This window comes from Puma concolor, chromosome E4, assembly GCF_028749965.1.
Source record: "Puma concolor isolate L17-30 chromosome E4, mPumCon1.1.hap2, whole genome shotgun sequence".
NCBI classification, from domain to species: domain Eukaryota; kingdom Metazoa; phylum Chordata; class Mammalia; order Carnivora; family Felidae; genus Puma; species Puma concolor.
In genome coordinates, this window is record NC_141683.1 from 40,918,478 (window position 1) to 40,939,623 (window position 21,146).

Here is a 21,146-nt window from a genome sequence, read left to right on the forward strand (position 1 = left end):
CGGTTGTCAGGAGCAGTTACAAGGTAGGTGACATGCAGAAAAACACTTGTGAGAAAAGAAGTCGGGAGAAGTGGAGAGGCGAAGCAGAAAGAAAATCCTGCAGAGAGAGCCTTCCCGGGGCACTCTGCCAGTAGGTCCATTGGTGCAGCGGGCCAGTCGGGGTGGGGGCGCGGCAGGAGCAGTTCACCAGGGCCGAGCAATGGAGAAAACATAGGACCGAGGCCCAGACGCTGCATCTGTCAAACCTTAGGGGCTTGGTGTCCCACTCGGCTAAGGATCGAGGCTCCAGACACAAGCACCCTCTCTGTGTCCCGGTGCTCTGACAACGCAGGGAGCCACCGAGGCAGCGGCCCGCCTGTGTGTGTGGAGGCGAGAGGGGCGGACCTGTCAGGAAGTGGACTGGTACTCCTCCGGCCTTGAGAAACTTTGAAGAATCGCTTGTGGAAAAGCCCACGCTACGTAGAAATGTTCTTCCCTAAAACGTATCCATAGCAAGCCCATGTACGTTACTTGGGGCTCCATCACTACTCAGTCTGCCCCTGCACACTCTCCTTCCTGCCTTTTCACCTATCTCAGAGCTGATCACGGCACCGCCCCACCGGTCCTGCTGCCCCTCCCATCATCCTTGTCTCCGGGGATGTCAGGTGGTCGGTAGGTGGCCACCTTAGTCATGAACAGACACGTGGGGAAACAGAAGACACCCAGCTAAGTCACACGCACAGGCAGTGAGTCAGCAGTGCCTGTCTGCCCACTCGGACCAAGGTAGACAGTACCTGCCTTGTGCTCTTCCCACAAAAGAACATACCAGAAAGTGCATCGGGGAACGGGCACAGTGGATTTCAACACTATCTCCACTGCTCTTGTTTCCCACAGCCCAGAATGACCAAAAACAACACGAGTAAATGAGCACAACGAAACCCCCGACTTCCTGGGACTGAGAAGTCAGTTTTCTGGAAGTGGAGAGAAGTTTACCCTGGTTTTTCAATGGCCCAGAATATCATGACTATATATGGGCTGCTGAAATGTAAGTGGGATGCAGATGGCTTCATAAGGCATTATTGCAAGGAAAATGGATTACAACCCTACGAAGGGTGGCCATTAGAGAAGCAAAAGAAAATTAAACAAATCTAAAAAAGAGCCATTTAGCCCTTTCCACAAGCTGCGGCCACCCTGCTCGTTCTACTTGATGCACATGGGCAGTTCTCATTAAGGCAAATTGCAAGCGTGCAGCAGAGGAGGAACAGAACACTTATAAAACAGCCAGCGGAGCCAGTTTAGAATGAAATGTTTGTGCTAAAATTGCACCATCTCCCAAATTGCAGAAATGTGCCAGTTGCTTTAGGTTTCTGACAAAACTCCGTCTTTCGCAGTGGGTCAGTAGAGAGAAGAAAATGAGTTTGGAGTACGGGCCCAACTCTATAAATGACCATGCACCGTGACCCCCCTCCCCAACCACACCCACTTCAGGAGGTGGATCTGTTGCAAAGGATGTGATGTGCTGTAACAGTTTCCCAGGCACGGTTTCCAGAAAACACCTAAGGGGCTGGAAACCCACAATGGAGGCTCTATAGAACTCGAGAAAGAAAGTGTGCTTGCATACAGGAAAGGTTTCACTCTGCCTCACAAGCGATGATCCCCGTATCAGCTCAAAGAGAGGAGAGAAGAAGCGAATAAAGAAAACTACTGGGTAGGTAGGGTCTTCATATTAATAGCTGCTTTCCTGTCGCAGAACTGGACGTGACCGCATACCTTCCCAGGGCCGGTGGATGGGCTGGTGTTTGTCTGGTACTCACTCAGACGGTTGTCTTACAAACAAGATATTCTGCCCAAGACCATGGAAAACTTCAAAGTCTCTTAGCTAAGAAGTGTTTGCTTTACCTAAAGTAAGCAGGACTCGCCATCTAATGCCACGTAGCGATAAGGAAGCCAGGTCGCTCTGGTCGGTTGCCTATCACTAGTTTTCCAACCACCTGAGCCATTCTGAGAAAGCTGAAGTGAGGACAGGCCAGGGTATGTTACCTTCACAGGGAAGATCTCCTGTCCAAATCCATCCAAACGTTCCACCTCGTTGATGTACATGAGCTCGGCTTCTGAGGGCAGGATTCCACTAAAACCGAAACAGTGTCAAAGAAGGAAATGGTTAAGAGCAACAAAGGCAGTGGAAGATCCGACCCTCCTGATGGCAAATTCCAGAGCTGTGGTTTAGCTCCAGTTCTGGGAAGAGCAATCATCACCCAACTGTGAGGACGCGGTACGTTACTAAGTAATTCATTAACATATTCCCTACCAGCCTTTACTCAACGGGGAAGAATCAGAGGAAGGTAAAGTATTTAATTAAGAACCACAGCCCTATAAACACTAATTATTCCAGACATCCCTGTGAATAATGCTGCTTGCTTTAAAAAAAAAAAAAAAAGTTATTTTCTCCCACCTAGGAAAAAAAATCTCCACTGTTAAGAAACAAGGAAAAAGTTTATGAGGATGCTATTTTGGGAGCCAAGTGGCCAAAACGAGAGAGAGCTTAGGACCACTGCACAGGTCCTCTGAAGTCGGAAGGAAGGCTGCTCGTTTTCCACTGGTCCCAGAGAGCTCCACGTAGCCCTGATAAGAAGTTTTCAGGGCCTCCTCTCCCTCTTGACCTTGACTTTCCCATCCAAAGCAGATCTTTTAGGTCTTCACTCTTAACTCAAGCAGCCCCAGTCTCCCCAGCTCTGGCAACAGTTTTCGGAAGGTCAGAGAGAAGAGTTCTCCTGGCTAACAGCTTCACATCTATGTGGGCTTGCTGGTGCGGAAAGAAGAAAAGGAAAAAAGAAAGGGAGAGAAAGAAAAAAAAAAAAAAGAACAGGAAAAAGGGGAGGCAGGGCAAGCACACAGGTTATGAATCTATTTGCGCGTCTGGGAACAGGGCTGAGCCACGTGCAGGATAGAGCACAGCCGGGGGCCGGGGGTGGGAGCCAAGTGCCTTGGCGGGCCCTACCTGTGGGCTTTGTGTTCTTGGGCTACCTTCTGGGTCAGCTCCTCCAGAACGGCCTCCTCCAGGGCCAAATCCTATCAAAACAGAAGCAGTTGAGGTCATTTGCTGTTTGTTAGGAACAAACCTTAGAAGCTCTGTTCTCCAGAAGGTTTTCCTGATTAGCCTCACTTCATCCATCTCCCCTTTATTGCTTCAAATTGAAAGTTGTCCATTTTCGGGCTGACGGTCCGTTGTTACTTTTAGAACATGGCTCTCCACTATAACTTAGGTTCTCCACTTATAACTAACATGCCTCTTTCAAGGCATAGTTTGGGTAGCCACCTAAATTCTGGAGGGTATAGGAATAGCTCTTTTTTAATTTACCTTCTTCTTCTTTGTCTGCCTCCCAGACTCACTTTTATTGAAACTGCTTTGTCAGTACTTACGTATTTTTAACAATCGGGGTATGAATTTCCAGCCCATTATCCTTTCAAAAGCTGAGCCTAGCAAGGGGCTGTGCCTGGCCTTTTTGTCCACCACCACAATATCCGGGCACTAATTCAGAGCTACAGAAGGCAGAGAGGGCTCATTCAGATGTTACTTGACAGACCCTTGGGAGCAGAGGCCATGATGGCTACAAGTAGGGAGTTCTATAAGCTAACGGTGTGTGGGAACCCGCTGGTGTCTCCAGCACCTAAATCCCAGGGCCCTGGGGCCTGTGGCTCCTGTGGCGTTAGAGCTGATCGCACATACCTCTTCCCAACACCCCTCCGCTGACAGTGGGAATGTATCAGGGATTGTTACACGTTTACCAGCACAGAACTGTCTGGGATGGACGGTCTGAAGGAGTAATTCCAAGACAGGGAGACCAGAGCAACCAGTTCCTGAGACTCTGACAGGCGTGGTGATTCCAGAGCTCCCCGAATTCCTTGTGGTAGCCTGGGGAGGCTCAAGCCGAGGGCCAGCTGCCTCAGACCTTCCTAGGGGCCGGTTCCACACCATCTGCCCCAGGTCGATAAGCACCCCGACGAGGGCAGAGATATACGCGCCACTTCCCTCTGAGCTCCAGAAGGGGTGTCAGAAGGGCCTCTGAGCTACGTGTCCTGGTGAGGCCCTCTGAGGCTCATCGTAGACACTGAGGGTGGAGGGCTGGGGGCTGAAGTTTGGCAGAAAACATCCCAAATGCCGATTCCCTGGATTCAAGAATACCATCTATACCAAGATGGCCTCCAATTTAACAATTTTCCGTGGATGAAACCCCACCCCCAAAAAAGGTACACCTCAAAACTGCAAGAAACATCCCATCTCAAATCAGGGAAACATGAAAAATCACTATCTTTTAAATCTGGAAAATGAGGGTGTAAATGAGGTGCTGGAAATTGTATAGCCCTGCAGATGGTCACGAGAAACCTCGGAGAAGGTGCAGGCAGCTCTTATTTTCTGTGCATTAACTGATTAATTTGCTGTTTTCCTGTCTAGCCATCCACTGAAATGACTCAAGTCCACGACAGGGAATAAGCACCGTTTTTCGCCGGGGAACAGCAAAGATGCCGCGTGGCTTGCACACGGGAGCGATAGGTGTGCATCCGGGTATTGTGTCGTAGTCCTAACGCGGTACTAATTGTGAAAAGCTAATGAAAGGCATGTGGCCGTAGGAGAAAATAAAGAAAGGTAAGCGAAGATCAGAAAGTGCCCCATGAAACCTCAGCTTCCTACTTTGAAAGGAGAAAAGCCCAAAGGTGCGCCTCTGCTAGCCCACTCCATTCAAGCGCCTCCATCTGCGTGTGGGGCCTCCCTGAGGTATGCGCCCTGCCACAGGGAAGGCGCGAGCGGCCCTGCGTGAATGAAAAATGGCAGAGTGCATGCCTGTACACAGCGGCACACCTGTGGAGTACCCTGGGTACTTCGCTTTGTTCTTCGCTCTGCCTCAGAAATGCCATTTGACGAATTCGGTTGCTTTTGTAAGATCAAACAAGGCCATTCATCCCATCTTCCCTCCCCCACCAAAGGAATTTAGTCTTCTCTTTGAATTCTCCAGTGGAACCTCGCAGAAGGTTTACAACCTTCCATGGCTCCCCACTGCCTGCTCAATTAGGTCAACACCTGGGCCTGGCATTCAGACCATTCTTCGGCGTGACCCGGCCTTCCCTTCCAGGCCTCCTCTCTCAAAGGTTCAAGGCCTCAGGCAAACCCTTCTTTCTAACAGAATGCTTGTATGTCTCCTGACACACTCATGCTGAGCCTTCCTGGAAGAAACACCAGGGGCCCATCACACTGAGTGAAACGTCACCCTGTCCTTCAGGTTTCGTCTCAACTACCGTTCCCTTGACCGGGCTTCCATATTCCCCCATGCCGGATGTAGTAAGCCTTTCCTCTTCCACTCTGAGTGTGGCTCATACAGCCCTCCCCACGGCTGGCCTACTGTCTCTCTTACACAGTTATCCGGATGCTCCTCTGACCCTTCCTCCTTCACCCTCCCTCTTCTTCATCACAGACAGGCCCCTAACGGCACCAGCTCTCCTCCACATCACTTACGGGCCTATCACGGGGCTCTTACATGATGCCCACTTATAAGCTCTCCATATGCAGTAAGTGATCAATAAATGCTTATTGAACTAAACTCAACAGGCAACTCAGTAGGCAACAAAGTTTCACGTCGTCAAACCGGAGTTTCTAATCACGCAGAGCAGGTTAATGATCGTTTGCACCTTCTGCCTGTCCTCTGCTTACATTTCAAAATTCGTGGAGTGTTGCTGCCCGAAAAGCACAGTCTTCAGCCTCCTTGTGCTTGCGTGCCAGAGACAAGAGGGTCATGCTAATCATAAGACGATGACGATGGCAATGACAAGGACAATTACTTCCTGAGAATTCACCATGTGCCAAGTAACGTACGTCACGTGCATTCTCTCCTTTAGTTATCCCAGCTGGAGTAGGCATGCTGTGCTCATTTTTAGATGAGAAAATGGAGGCTTTGGTGAGACAAATAATCAAATTTTAAAATAAACTGAATTAAATAACGGCCCAAGTTCACATAGCCGGTAAATGGCAGCCAGGACACGGGCACAGAATGCTTGGCTCCTATAGTGTGAGCCACCTGACCACAGGCCACAATGTATCCAGGGTACAACATGGGGCAGAATGACAGGGCAGAAGCCCAGGAACATCCACAATTCAGATATACACACTGACATCAGGTTCTGTCACAGTGTCTTCAGTGCTGTCCAACAAGACTTTCTGCAATGATGGAAATGTTCTATATCCAAGCTTTCTAGTACAGTAGGGTTAGCCACCCGTGGCTACTGAAATGTTTTTATTTTTTTTTAAAGTGTATATATTTTGACAGAGAGAGAGAGAGAGGGAGGGAGGGGCAAAGAGAGAGAGAGAGAGAGAGAGAAACCCCAAGCAGGCTCCACACTGCCAGCGTAGAGCCTGATGTGAGGCTCAGATTCACAAACCGTGAGAGCTTGACCTGAGCCAAACTCAAGACTCGGTTGCTTAACCAACTGAGCCACCCAGGCACCCCTACTGAGTGTTTTTTAAATGTAGCTAATGCCACTGAGGAACTGAATTTTTAATTTTATTTAACTTTAAGTAACTTCAATTTGAATGTATATCGCCAGCCACATGTCACAATGTATGTAGCTACTATCCCAAGGAGGGGAAGTTTGGATCCAAGAATAACATATCCATATTCATTCGTTCGCTGTGAGATTTAACGAGGTCTATGCTGTTCAGGTATCTGATTTGCTCAGAGCCCAATGGAGACCGTCATATTCTGGAAAAGGTGTGATACACAACCCCTTCCAGCCTTCACAGACAGCACTGGGACCTGCCAAAGCATTCTAACATCTACAAACTCGTAAGTATCATGCTGGCAATCACCATAAAAAATTCTAAATAGCACCTAAGCCTGGTCTCTGCCCAAAGGCTAGGTGAGTAAGAGCATTTTAGGAGACAAAGGTGAAAAAAAAATTGTGGAAAATTCTTAACCCAATTGATTACCTCCACTAGCACAAAAAGGCACGCTCTCTAAAATTCTAAGGTGTGAGCTTCACTTTCGTCTCCCCAAGCGCGCTGGGGAACCTCTGAGATGTTAGAGATGTTGGTTCAAGCATGTTGACACCAAATCCTATGAAGAGCTTCTGCGCCAAGTAATATGCTAATCTCTTTGAATGCAGGTCAATTTGATGGGTAGAGTTAACAAGGCATGAAAAACAACAGATTTATCAGACGATACAGATGTTTTCTTGGCGGGAAGAAGAATAAGGACAGAGTTATTCATGAAACCATAGAGATCTCGCAGTATTTCCCTAACCTATAAGAATAAAGGTTAAGTATGCGGCAACCTAAGCTCATCTCAAGCCCTGACAGGGATAATGACTACAGCCTTACATATGCTAGTCTTTCAAAACTTGAACCCTTGTCACCAGACACACTACTTTCTCCCATGTGCCACAGCCAACTGGATGCCAAGTTCTGCTCGTTTGATTTCCAAAATATCTCTTGCTTTGCTTTCGTGTTCTTTTTGTCACTCATAATACCTAAATCACCTCCTGCCCAGAACACCATGATTCTCATCTGACCTCCTTTCACAAACGGTCTTACTGCTCTAATCCAGCGGTTCTCAAAGTGTGGGGTCTATAAATCCCCAGAGTCCACGGGTTCTTAGCCCTGAGATGTTTCATCTCATCTGCTGCCACTCCCCTCTGCCACTCCTGAGCGACAGTCAGATTCACCACAGACTCTTACACGATCACTCATGCCACCCTGCCCCTGCTCTTTCCCTCCCTGTCTAGATCATTCCTTGTTCCCTACCTGTCTGCCTGCTGCAATCCTGCCCACCCTCTGAGACACAACTCACCCACCATTAGTCTTTAAGCCTTTCCTAACCGCACCCCCCCCCCCCAGCAGAGGTAACCTCTCTCCACATAAAATCCTGACTGCACTTTATTACTCTTGGCTTTGCATTCTGATTTTGCAAACTTCCTATTTACTCAACTATTCGGCCGCTTCCCTGAGAACAACCACCGTTTCTTATATAACTTTATTTCCTGGTAGTTAGTTACCCAGGCCAGTGCTTTGGGCAAAACAGTTGATAAAAAAATAAGTGATGAATGATCAGGGTTTCTAAAATCAGAGCCAGGATACTGCAGCAGGTATAGCTTTTCAAAAATTTTAATTCCTCCTCATTAAAACTCTTCTCATTTACCCCAAAGCTTCCAAACAGCAAACATACATTCTCCCGGGATTAAAACCTAGCCTCGTTCCTAATTTAACCCAAGACTGGGCATTTGACTCCATTGACTCATTCAATGAAATTTCACGAGTGCAGAATATACGCCAGTTAACAGTAACAAGACAGAAAGGGTATCTGCCTACGGACCACAGAGCTGACGTCCCAGCTGACAATCCGTCAACACTGAACACGTTTAGATACTGAAAGGGCCCTGAAGAATGCGCATAGAAGGTGATTTAGCAGGAAGTGGTTGATGGCTGGAGTGTATCATACAGGTAGTCAAGGAAAAGGGAGTCGTCTTTGAGGAGGTGATATCTGACTCAAGATTTCAATGTCAAGTCACAGAAAGATCTGGAGCACAGTACTGAAGGCACAGGAAACCCAAGGACGAAGGTTCTGGGATGGGAACAAACTTGATATGTTCAGAAAGTTAGGAAGAATGCCATGGCCCTGGAGAGGTGGAAACGGGGACTGGGGAGAGGGGTGTCAGGGGACAGAGGTGCCTTGAGGAGGCGGGAAGAAGTACCTTTTTCAGTGTTTGTTTATAAAATGCGTCCCCACTTTATAAATGCATGGACTTTCCTCCCTGGGGAAATATACGTATGTAAAATCCTCTGAGATTTTCAAAGGAAACAATTAAACACCCAGAGAAGGTAGAAAATTAATTAAGAAAAAGGAAATCACACTTACCATAGGAAACAGCACATATTCTCTGAGGAAGTCTTGAGAATCAAACTGATTGTAGTCTCCAAAATCAGCTGAGAAGAAAAGCGGGGGGAAGGGTAGTATTTATTACATGAAATTAAAGATGGAATAAAGCAAGGGTAAAATTATCGCCACATTTATTATTCCCACTTCGTCCTATTTCTTCACTATTCGATAAAAAAAAAAACGGTGCCACGACATGTTTGATATTGTTACCACTTTTACTTAGCAATACTGTAAATATCAGCATGTGAACCCTATTACACAATTTTCTAGGGGAAAAAAATGGGGAAATTTGAAAGCGATCCCTGAGCTATTTTAAAAATTTGAAACAAACCTATACTTATGTTTTTGTTAAATATGCACCAACACATTATCTTAAGAATATCTGCCAAGGGGGCTTTTTAACTCAAGGTTAATTGGGAGAACTGAAGAGCCAAACCCATCTGCAACTTTTCATATATTTGCAGCTGGAAATTCCCACCGTAAATCACCGTTGGCAAGCAACACTGCACATTTTTACACCTCCTAAACAAGCTGACATGTTGCAAGATGCCAAAAATTCTGTTTTGTCCTGTTTTCATCTCACCATGGGATGTCTGAGCACATGCAAAAAGAAACTATGTCTATATTATCAATCTATACATGCCTTGCATCTAATCCTACCTGCTCTCAAAAAAGATCAAACTGCATACAGACTTAATTTCATGCAAAAGATCTGGCATCAGGCAGAAATGGGTGCAGGTATCTTTGGGGTAGTCCACACACAAGGCCAGCGTCCACACATTGCTGAGAAGACAGAGACGCACCTAAGAAACTCAGCATTTAACTAATGAGCAATTAGGTGAGGCATTCAGGATGGCAACAATCACATGCTCGGCCTGTCTTCAAATTTACTCATCAGTTACTGTATTTCATCACGACGTATAACTAAGTGGATGTGTCTTCCTAAGGGCCCAACAAGGGTTCTTGGGAAAATTATTTTACAAATATGAGAGCTAGGGGAATGGCTGGCTTCAAGACCCCAGCGAACAGAGAGTTAGTTCACCAACTTCCTTTAGCCTAAAAGCTATCACACCAGGATCTTCCAGGATCCAGGAGGCCTGTGATACAGCCAGGGATTGAAGAGTAAGAGGCCAAAACGAGTAATAAAGTGAAGAAAGGAGAAAACTTTTTAAAAAGAGAAAGATCCAATTTGCAGAGGAGGGACACAGTGGATCTTCTCTCTCTTCTTCCTACTAAAGGGGGTCTTCTCCTTCATTTTGATGATCTTTCTCTCATGACCACTAACTGTCCTTTCGTATTGTTCTGGGCACCGTTCCTTTCCTTTCCAGTCTTTAAGCGGAGAGATGGGATACAACATATTTTGTGTATTTTCATCCACAAGGTAACGATAGCTAACTACTGGAGTCGTACGTCCAACAAAAATTGCTAAACTGCTAATACTCCGGGATGAAAGAGATCAAAGGACGTCTGCCTCTTTAGACATTCTAGAACCCAAAAGGTTCAACTTCAGTTCAGAATTTGGGATGGGAAGTTCAGTTCACAGCTTCTACAACAACAGTCCTCACAGCAAGGGCTTGGCGGCTGGCATTCCGTCTGGACACGAAGTGATTTTAAAGAAAACAGTCTCTGAAAGGGAAACCTGTTTCTTTTAAAAAATTATATTTTACCTTCTTGTTTCCAATATGACTAAAGGCAATTAAGGCACCACTCAGTTAAGAGTAATGTATAAATATATGTAAAAGTCATGTGACATATTTTACATAAATATATGTAAAAATATATGTAACAACTTAGAAATGGTAAAAACAATCGCTCCCATAACTCGAAGTAGGATAGATTGAAAGAGGGGCGCCTGGGTGGCGCAGTCGGTTAAGCGTCCGACTTCAGCCAGGTCATGATCTCGCGGTCCGTGAGTTCGAGCCCCGCGTCAGGCTCTGGGCTGATGGCTCAGAGCCTGGAGCCTGTTTCTGATTCTGTGTCTCCCTCTCTCTCTGCCCCTTCCCCGTTCATGCTCTGTCTCTCTCTGTCCCAAAAATAAATAAACGTTGAAAAAAAAAATTAAAAAAAAAAAAAAAAGGATAGATTGAAAGATGAAGGTACTTCACTATGTGTTTGTTGCTTCGCAATATCTATCTATCTATCGATGCCATTACACATACATATACATATGTTCCTCTCTTTAAGTGTGTGAGTATAAATTAGACTGCAATATTTAAAGCTATCACACTTGAAACTGATGTGAAAGTCAAAGAGTCACGACATGAAGCCACAAAATATGACCACACTGGGCAGTGGAATCATTCTGAGAAAATGTTCCACAAACCCTGCATGTAGCTTTAATTAAAGTCAGGATGAAAGCTGCTATTTCTTCAAATAAAACTACAATTACACAAGCGTGAGCAATTTGCAAGCAGCCTTGCGAAGTCCATCAGCCTGCCACCAGAAATCACTATGTCTGCGTTTTTAACGTCTCTTGAAATGAAAAGTGAGAGTTACCGAGGGATCGTTTCAGTAAATGCACTTTTTTTCTCAGAGAGGCCAGCAACACGGCAAACAGAAAACGCGATCTCGCGGGCCGGCCGCCACGCTCCTTACCTTGCACGGCCAAGCCGGCCAGTCGGATCACCTGCTCCAACGCACACCGCAATCGCCCTTCAAGCACGTCCTTTTTGACTTGCAGGTAATACTGATACCTGTTTATGGGAACAGAGGAACAAATAACCTTAAAAACACATACTTGGAATATGTTCCCACGACATCGATGTCTTGCTGTATCAAACTCTGTGTGCACAGCGGGACGCACAGGTGATGCTGCTAAAGGTCAGCTGTATTAAAGATGGAAAGTGCCCTCTTGCCGTGTTTATCTTTCTTTGATGTGGCAGGTGCCACATCCCATGCATTCTCAGTTTGAGAACATTCTCATCAAATCACTTCAGTGTAGGTCCGCAGGATGAAATACTGATAAGGACCCATTCCGCGTCACAGACATCAGGAATAAAAATGTTCTTCCACACCTGGCTGCCCACAGCAACACAGCTGCCCAGCCTACATTCAACAGTGGGGCACTCCCAAAAAAAGTTCTAGAAACATGTCATTTTTTCTTTTTTTTTTAAACTCAAAAGTTTGGTAGAGCAGAACACAAAGAGGCCAAATAATTTGGCATTCTGCTAATGGATAGGATAAGAGCTTCCGAGAGCGAGGCTAACCCTACAGGTCTGTGGCTCACAAAAATCCAACCCAAAGTACATTCTCAAGCCAGCACAGCGCAGGTGAACAGAATGTGCCCATGTACAACATCAAACCTCAAAGTAGACCACTGCTCTCAGAAACCAATAAATACAGTGTATTGTTTCCTTGCCAATAACACTGTATTCTTAGAATCACCTACACATTTAGATATCTCCTCACCCCAAACCTTTCTTCCTAGGACTCCACTTCCCTTGACCATACTCTTAAAACAGTCACCTCTATAACAGACTTTTCCTAGCACCAATTCTTGGCAAATGCTAACAACCTTTCTGCTCTTGGTAACCATGACTTTCTACTTTTTCTAAACTTGGACATGTCAATGCAGGGAGTTCAAGAGTGATCCAAAGCTCAACTCTTTTAGAGAGAGGCAACAAACACTGACAGCTAATTATTGCTATCTCTACCTTGTTATCATGGATGTCATTACATATCAATCCAATGCCTATTTGAGGGAAGGACTCAGGCTCCCTGTCTCCTCTAATGGAGTCTCTATTTCTTCTCTCCTCTTGGGTCTGCTGGTCAGGGTAGAGACAACCATGTCAGGCTCTGGTGGGGAAAACCTATACTCAAATCAGAAGGACCAACGCTGAGTTATTTAATACTTCTCTTTTGTAAAACTTAGCATGTAATAGACAAACACCCTGTTCTTCCTACACCCAGCCTAACTTTCACCTAAAATATTCATAATCATTTTACAGGCTCCACTACTGAATCAAGAGCTTTACTTCCCATCCACATCAAGAAATGTATACTGGGGCACCTGGGTGGCTCGGTCGGTTAAGTGTCCGACTTCGGCTCAGGTCATGATCTCACGGTTCACGAGTTCGAGCCCCGCGTCGGGCTCTGTGCTGACAGCTTGGAGCCTGGAGCCTGCTTCGGATTGGATTCTGTCTCCCCCTCTCTCCGCCCCTCCCCCACTGGTGCTCTGTCTCTCCCCCTCTCAAAAATAAATAAACATTAAAAAAATTTTTTTAAAGAGAAATGTATATAATAAGTGCCTGTGCTGATTCTCAGAGACAAGTCCCTGGTATGTGTAGAAAATCTCTGTGCCCACTCCGTGCCCTGAGGTCAGTGGGCAGGGCTCTGTCTCACCTAGTTACTATATATATCCTTAGCTGGTGAGAGGCATCATGGATTCTAAATCCCAACAAATAGGAATACAGGTTACACATAAGAACATGTGGTTAAAAGTCTTTGGTAATGAAGCAGCAGTTTCTGACAGTGCGCAATCAGTAAGGAGGAAATACTAGGTAGGATATTTCTTAAAACCCTGTGAAAGTGAAGGCACTGCCTGGGGATGGAGGAAGGGGCAGAGTTTTGGACAATCGTGTTTGATGCAAAGAAAAGGGGAAGTCATAGCCTGTCTCTTCATTATTCACAGCAGAGAATCAGAGTAAATGAAAACATTCTGAAGCAATAATTGTGTATGAAGTTAAAGAAACACCAAGAGTAAATCGAAACATCACAGACTAAAGAAATCTGGATCGCTACAGTTAAAATATGCCACATGTTATCTCCTGGTTTTCTTCTTTCACCTGTTCACTCAAGTTCTGTTCCCAGGCTCAAGCGTATTCAAGCTCCACCTCTCCAAACGTTTCACTCGAGGTGAGTTAACACTACAGAAACGTGGTCCCATGCACTCGCATAATATAAGGGCCTGCTCTCTGCCCACTTTTCTCCCATCCCAAGGGGGAAAAGGTAGCAAGTTCTGCACATGGTACATGTCGAGGATCTGAGCTTCCATGGTTTTATTCGGCAAACCAAGAGCTCCAACAGAAATGGTTTACGTTAGTGCCTTTGCCTCAAGGCACATGCACCCTGCCAATGATGGGCAAAGCTCAGGTTCTATAGCCTCACTTGAAGAGCAGATTTGTGTCTAAAAATGCAATCTGATGCACATTATTAGTTCATCTCCTGGGGGAAAGCTCAGTAGAACTTGAACCAGGAGGGAAAACATGGGCTGTGGAAGCTTACTTCCCATCCCATGTAACACAGCATATTCCCTGTTTGTGTTCCCTTCCCTCAAGGCTCTTCCTTAGTATCATCTGCCATGTTCTTTCCTTGTGCCCTAGCCTGACTCTTGGTTTTCCTCTGGCACCTGCCTTGTGCCTCAAGGAAACAGTAAAAGTTCCACCCATTTGTATGAGGTAACTTTCACTTCCAGAGACTAAGAACTGTATATGCTAACTAACTTGGATGTAAACTAAAAAAATAAATAAAATGGTAAAAAAATAAAAATAAAGATAGTAAAATAAAAAAAAAATGAGTGATCAAGTCACAAATATGGTGACTTGATCATGGTGGAAACTCAAATGCACGTTACTAAGTGAAAGAAGGCAACGAAAGAAAACTACATACTCTATGATGCCAACTATATGACATTCTGAAGCAAAACTATGGACACAATAAAAAGATCAGCAGTTGCCAAGGGTTGTTGGGGGAGGGGAAAAATGAACAGAAAGAGCTCAGAGGATTTTTAGGAAATATTTTTAGTGAAATTTTTAGTGAACAGATGATATTATAATAATATATATCATTATACTGATACATATCCGTATAATGATATATATTGTTATATTTGTCTAGACCTATATAATGTACAACACCAAAAATAGACTCGAAGGCAAAAAAAAAAAAAAAAAGAGAGAGAGAGAGAGAGAGACTAAGAATTGCCCATGAGTCTTTCATGGAAGATCTTTCAGGCTTATAACCGGTCCAGTTCTTAGATAACTGAACACCTCCTTGTGGAAACCTAGGAAAGCAAGAGGGTCCTAAGTCATCAAAGGATCTTTTAGGTGTCAAGAGTTCATTGTGAAAGGAGATAGACCTTTGAAGAGGAGCCATTTAGACTCTGAAGATCACACTTTCTTTTAAATTTTTTTTTTTCAACATTTATTTATTTTTGGGACAGAGAGAGACAGAGCATGAACGGGCGAGGGGCAGAGAGAGAGGGAGACACAGAATCGGAAACAGGCTCCAGGCTCTGAGCCATCAGCCCAGAGCCCGACGCGGGGCTCGAACTCACGGACCGTGAGATTGTGACCTGGTTGAAGTCGGACGCTTAACCGACTGCGCCACCCAGGCGCCCCGAAGATCACACTTTCAAAAGTGGGGGAATCAGAAGAAAAGAACTATGAGGAAGTGTTACTTCATCTTACTTCCAGAGGATCCCGCTGCAGCTTTCTTCAGAAAAGTTAAAGGACATCGGAACCAAGTAAACAAAACAACCAAACAACAACAACAACACAAAACCCAGAATTTCGGGATAGGAAGGAATCTTAAGTTTACTGCAGAAAAGTACAATGGGAATGGAATTAGAAAGAAAGAAAGAAAGAAAGAAAGAGAAAGAAAGAAAGAAAGAAAGAGAAAGAAAGAAAGAAAGAAAGAGAAAGAAAGAAAGAAAGAAAAAGAGAAAGAAAGAAAGAAAGAAAGAGAAAGAAAGAAAGAAAGAAAGAAAGAAAGAAAGAAAGAAAGAAAGAAAGAAAGAGAAAGAAAGGAAAGGAAAGAAAGAAAGAAAGAAAGAAAGAAAGAAAGAAAGAAAGGAAGGAAAGAAAAAAGAAAAAGGAAAAGGAAAAGAAAGGCCAACCAACCAACCAAAACCAAACCAGAACATACAATTTCAAGGCAGGAAAAGTGGTAAAGTTCACCCCCTTCTCCTAATCCTACAACGCTGAATCTCTTCTTTTAGCATCCACTCCCTGCCATCTTGAGTGGTTCTGACTCATTTTCTGCTCTACATGCCCAGGAGAAATGTGGATATTCACACTTATTAAGCACTTCCTGTGCACAGAAGTTGGTTAGGAGCCGAGGGATATCCTGGAGAGGTTGATGACTGTCAACAGGGGCGCGCTTCTTCTCTTGGACCACTGACGCCATGGTTCTCGCTCCAGTGCACTACTAAGGGCTCAGCTTTTAAGAACCAAAGAGTGAAGCTTTTTAAAAGGTGTTACCCTAGCATTATCTGCCATAGCTAGAGCCTTTGATCATGCAGGGCCCTTTAGGAATGTAACTTGCAGAAGTCAGCGAAATAATCGTAGTTTTTCTCATCCTGCCGATTCCAACTTTCACCTACAGTTATCACTTCTATAACATGTGAGGAAGTTCTAGTACAGATCCATTCCATTCCAGGCAACAGTGTGTTCCAATTCACTAGCAAGGAACAGCAGCATTGTTCCCGGTCATTCAGGTTGGACGCAGGCTGAAAAACGAGAGGCTGAAGAGGCAGAGCTCTTTCCTGGAAGCCATCCAGACTATGCGAGAATCTGAACAGAGTTAATGATACGCTGTTACTACCACACGAGACTGTGGATGTGACGATGTGAGACTGCAGAAACGAGAATGAAATGTGAACCACTTTGGAAACTGTTTGTTTGGTACGTTTTTGCTCAAAAGGCACTTTTGTAAAGTATGATAATTCCATCCTGTATGAAGACTAAATTAGAGAATACGAGCTGAAATTCTATTTCTAGAATGTTTGGTTTTTGCTTATTTTTGATTAGAGATTCAATTCTAACGGCAGTAAAATGTAACAGTGAATTCTATTTTGGAAACATGCAATTTCACGGAAGTATACTCCACCCTGTCATAGCTTTGGGTGGAGGGGAAAAAAAAATACACCAATCCTCATGCCAGGAAAGTATTTGCCAACTTTCCAAAGGGATCCTCTTTGAAACCCCGAGCTCACAAGGAAAACTTTTTAATATTTTTCATATTCAAAGACCTGTAAATAGCCCACCTGACTGCTGGGGTCCAATGAGTGGTTTTAGGTTAGGATTCCGCTCTCCCTCTAAGAAGTGGTGAACAAAACTATGCTTGTTGAAAAGAATAAAAAAAAAATAAAAAAAAAATAAAAAGTTAAAAAAAACAAAACAAATTAAAAAAAACTCTGCTTGTTGAATAAAGGTAACATTACTATTTTCAAAGTTTTTTGTTTTGTTTTGTTTTGAATCCACAAAGATTAAAATTCCGATTTCTCTACGTGAAACAGAAAAGCTTCCTGATAGTCAGTGCTATTAAATATTACAACTCAAAACTGACAAATAATATGAACCAGTCTTTAGATGTCTCATCTGTCTGGAATAGTTCCATCCAATCTCAAGAAAACAAGTGACTTTTCCAAGTTCCTTCCTCCCCCTAAGCTTCTGAAAAGAAATTTTTTTTTTTTTAAATACCATACTGGGTCCCATCAATAGAGCATTCAGTTCTTCTGACCGTCGTATCAAAGAACTCTTTGAAAATTACACCCCATAATATCATCCTCAACATTTACAGATGTGCCGCTACGATCTTCAATCTCTTTTTAATTCATGTAAGGGGAATTTAAGTCCTTATGCAACTCTGCTCTATTTGCTGGTCTGTCGCTGCTTCTCTGATGGAGAAATTCCATGTGGTGTTCTGAAAAGTATGGACTGTACTACCGCAGAACCACAAATAAGGCGAGAGGAACGCAGAGGCCGAGTACATGTTGCTTTGAAAATATTTCTCCCACCCCTCCCACAAGAGACATGTTCATTCCAAACCCAGTTCAGCAGAAGTGCCTCCAACAGAGAACAGCTATGAAAGTATAAAAGCCTTAAGAGCTGGTCTGGGTCACGCCTCTACTCAAAGACTTCACATTGTCAGCACGAATCACAGGATGGTGGGGACAGGAGTGGGGGAGGCCACGTCTATTGCTCCAAATGGTTGCTCTCCATGAAGCCTCCCCGCTGAGAGGGTCATACCCACTCACCTCCCTCATCGACTGTGCTACAGCTTTGGCGTCAATGGGATGGGGGTGGAAGTGACAGGTGCCACTCCTGAGCCGAAGCCTTCTGAGCCATTTCTGTTTCCCTCTGCCCTGAGCCGCACGGAAAGAAGGCAGTGGACACAGTGGTCATGTAAGGTGGGCAGGAAAAAGCCTTTGTTTCTGAAGGGCACAGAGATCCGCGGGGCATACATCGTCAGAACATGATTTAGCCCACGTTGTTTGATAAGGGAAGGATTTCCAAGACCCAAGTCCTACCCTTTTGTTTTTAGAGAAGAAAACCGTGTGGAGGAAGAAGAAATGACTTGTCCACGGTAACACACTGCTCTTGAAGGCAGGGCCAGACAGACCGGAGCTCAGAGCTCTCCTCCTGCACGCGAGGGTGGAATCTGATTCCCAGCCACTGCGGCCAAGTCATCAGTTCCACTGAAGTCTAAAAGTAAAAACGAAAATAAAAATGCCACTGCCTGGTGCTTTTTGTGATCCCAGTGCCTCTAAGGAAAGGCTTCGATAACCAAGCAACCTTCCTCCCCATTAGATTGTGCCACAGCATGTGAGACAGACACTGGTAAGAGGAGCTTTTCCGTAAAAATGTATTATAGTCGTAAGTGGACCCATGGATTATTCGGATCTGTTGTGTTGGGTTTTCTTCCCACTAGCAGCCTCTGGGAAATTTCACTTTCCTGCCCCGGAGGTAGACAGAGGGCAAGAAGACCGAGCTATGCATTTAATCACTTGTGAACAACATTATAAGACAGAAAGGGGACAAAATGAAATCTAGAGAGCTGGGTCTCTGATTGTAGGTTCCCAGAAGGAGAGGCTCTACCCAGAAATGGGTACAAACGGCCCTTAGATGTATGTATTTCCAAATGCAGATTTTTTTTTTTTTTTTTTTAATTTTTTTTTTCAACGTTTTTTATTTATTTTTGGGACAGAGAGAGACAGAGCATGAACGGGGGAGGGGCAGAGAGAGAGGGAGACACAGAATCAGAAACAGGCTCCAGGCTCTGAGCCATCAGCCCAGAGCCCGACGCGGGGCTCGAACTCATGGACCGTGAGATCGTGACCTGGCTGAAGTCGGACGCTCAACCGACTGCGCCACCCAGGCGCCCCTCCAAATGCAGATTTTTAAAAAAAGTTTTTTAATTTATTTTGAGAGAAAGTGGGAGTGCGTGTGTGCATGCGAGCTGGGGAGGGGCAGAGAGAGAGAGAGAGAGAGAGAGAGAGAGGGAAGTTCAAGCAGGCTCCATGAGAGAGAGGGAGGGAGGGAGAGAGAGAGAGAGAGAGAGAGAGAGAGAGAGAGAGAGAGAGGCTCAAGCAGGCTCCACGCTGTCAAAAGAGCATGACACGGGGCTCGAACTCACCAGCAGCAAGATCATGACCTGAGCCAAAATCAAGAGTCAGACGCTTAACTGACTGAGCCACACAGGCGCCCCCCAAATGCAGAGTTTTAAAAAAAAAAGCAGACCGCAGTTCATCCTCAGTAAAGACATCCGCAGTCTTTACTGGGTGTGATTCAGCTGAATCAAGGTACTTCTATATTATGGATCATGAAAAAGGCTATCTAGACTTCATTCTGTTACCACCTTACTTAGTAACACCTGATGAGTTGTATGATCGGCACCTATCACCCATGCATTGCTCTTTTTACCCCCACTGCCCGAGGAGATCCGAGAGAGAAAGAAAATGCTTTCTCATAGTTAAAAATAGGTTACTGAAAGCATCCTGTAAGCTGTAACTATCGACCTGCATTACCACTGTTATTATCAGACAGCTCCTGTCTGCCTCTCCCTTCCCTACAGTTCAAGGTCAGTCAAACCAGCTTATCTCTTGTGCATGGTCAGTAGGGCTGTGACAACTTAGAGAGAGAAGGGCATTTCAATACCATCCCTACATTCCTCAGTCTGTGAAGGCTTTCCATCAACTACTGGGGTCGGAGGGGCGAGCGAAAGAAAGATGGGTTGTCGTTGTGATCACGAGGGAAAGTGTAATGACTTGAATTGCCCTTTCCTCACTAGAAAACTTCCTTCACAGTCAGCCACATCAGAAGAATCTTGCCAGAATGTACTGGAAACCAGCTCTCCCAGGGCAGAGCAGTATGTACCAAAACACTAGCATTGCTTTCTGGTTGACACTGGGCAAGCAAGAAATAAATGTCCAAGTTTCTACACTACGAAGGACAGGGGACTGAGGACAAGCTGTCCTAGAATTCTGGGGTACAGAACAGCAAGTGAACATCATTTTAACCCTGAGATTGACCGAGATACCAACAGGAGAGAAAGAGCACATTCCATCCATTCCAAAGGGTGTTCCCAGCTATAAATCCGGATAATGGACAGGGTGGCTCACCCTGTTCTCCCGTCTGCCGGGACCAGATAAACAGTAAGTACACAGGCACACAACCAGATAAACCTGACTGCCTCCTCCGTCCCCCTATCCTCAAAACCCCTGAGAAGATTTCAGTTTATGATTGTTCAAGTATAATAATGTGTTTGCTGCCTGACAAATGCACTATCTCAAAGCTTTTATACTTAATGAACGTTCGAGTTGATGGTCAATTAAAACTCTGCATTGTCAGGCAGACTACAAAGGCAAAACTTCTGCAACTGTGCAAAATTGAAATAACCCAACGGGGGAGGTTGGGGGGGGAGGGGAGGCTAAAACTATAACTCAAGAAAGATAACCTTAAAAGGGAAAGTTTGTCTCCTAGCCTTTTCACACCACACGCCACTACATGCGCGTGCGTGAAAATACAAACACGTGCATGTACTCAAACACACGCAGACAAGACGGTCCCGGCAAAACTTCAATTCCAGAAGTTTTCAGCGTTCGTCGATCAATGCCCTATTCTGCCAGAGACACCTTACTTCTTACGGAGACTCCTTAGGTTTCAGTGAGTCAAAGGATTGCAATTCTTTCCTAAAAAGGATGATGTTTGTTTAAATGCACACAAACACACACAAGCCTTACTTAGCTACTAGTGAAGAAAGGCCAATGATAGCAAGGTGTTGCAAAAGCGAAAAGCCTGCCACAACCTGATCCTTGCCTTCTGCTCTTGAACTCCTGCATTAATTATAACAAATTACAGGGAATCCAAGTGCAGTTTATAAGTCCAATAAACTCCCTAATAATAGCCTATAATTTAATCAAGGGTTCTCTTTAAAAAAGAAAAACTCTTTCACTACAATACATCAGAGAGGGAGAGAGAACACCCCAACACCACTTCTTCTGTCACCTTCAGTGCTCTTGGGTAC

General features: G+C 44.8%; 1 protein-coding gene across 3 annotated transcripts in view; it reads right to left on the bottom strand.

Moving 5' to 3' along the window:
* The window catches only part of PTPN14 (protein tyrosine phosphatase non-receptor type 14), a 174,276-nt gene that overhangs the window by 37,661 nt on the left and 115,469 nt on the right, over positions 1-21,146 (bottom strand). For all 3 annotated transcript variants that reach the window (XM_025921051.2, XM_086694539.1, XM_086694540.1), the window contains exons 4-7: positions 11,496-11,593; positions 8,880-8,947; positions 2,978-3,048; positions 2,020-2,107 (exon numbers count right to left, since the gene is read on the bottom strand). In XM_025921051.2, coding sequence (XP_025776836.1) covers positions 2,020-2,107; positions 2,978-3,048; positions 8,880-8,947; positions 11,496-11,593 — 325 coding nt within the window. The remainder of the gene's footprint in view (positions 1-2,019; positions 2,108-2,977; positions 3,049-8,879; positions 8,948-11,495; positions 11,594-21,146) is intronic.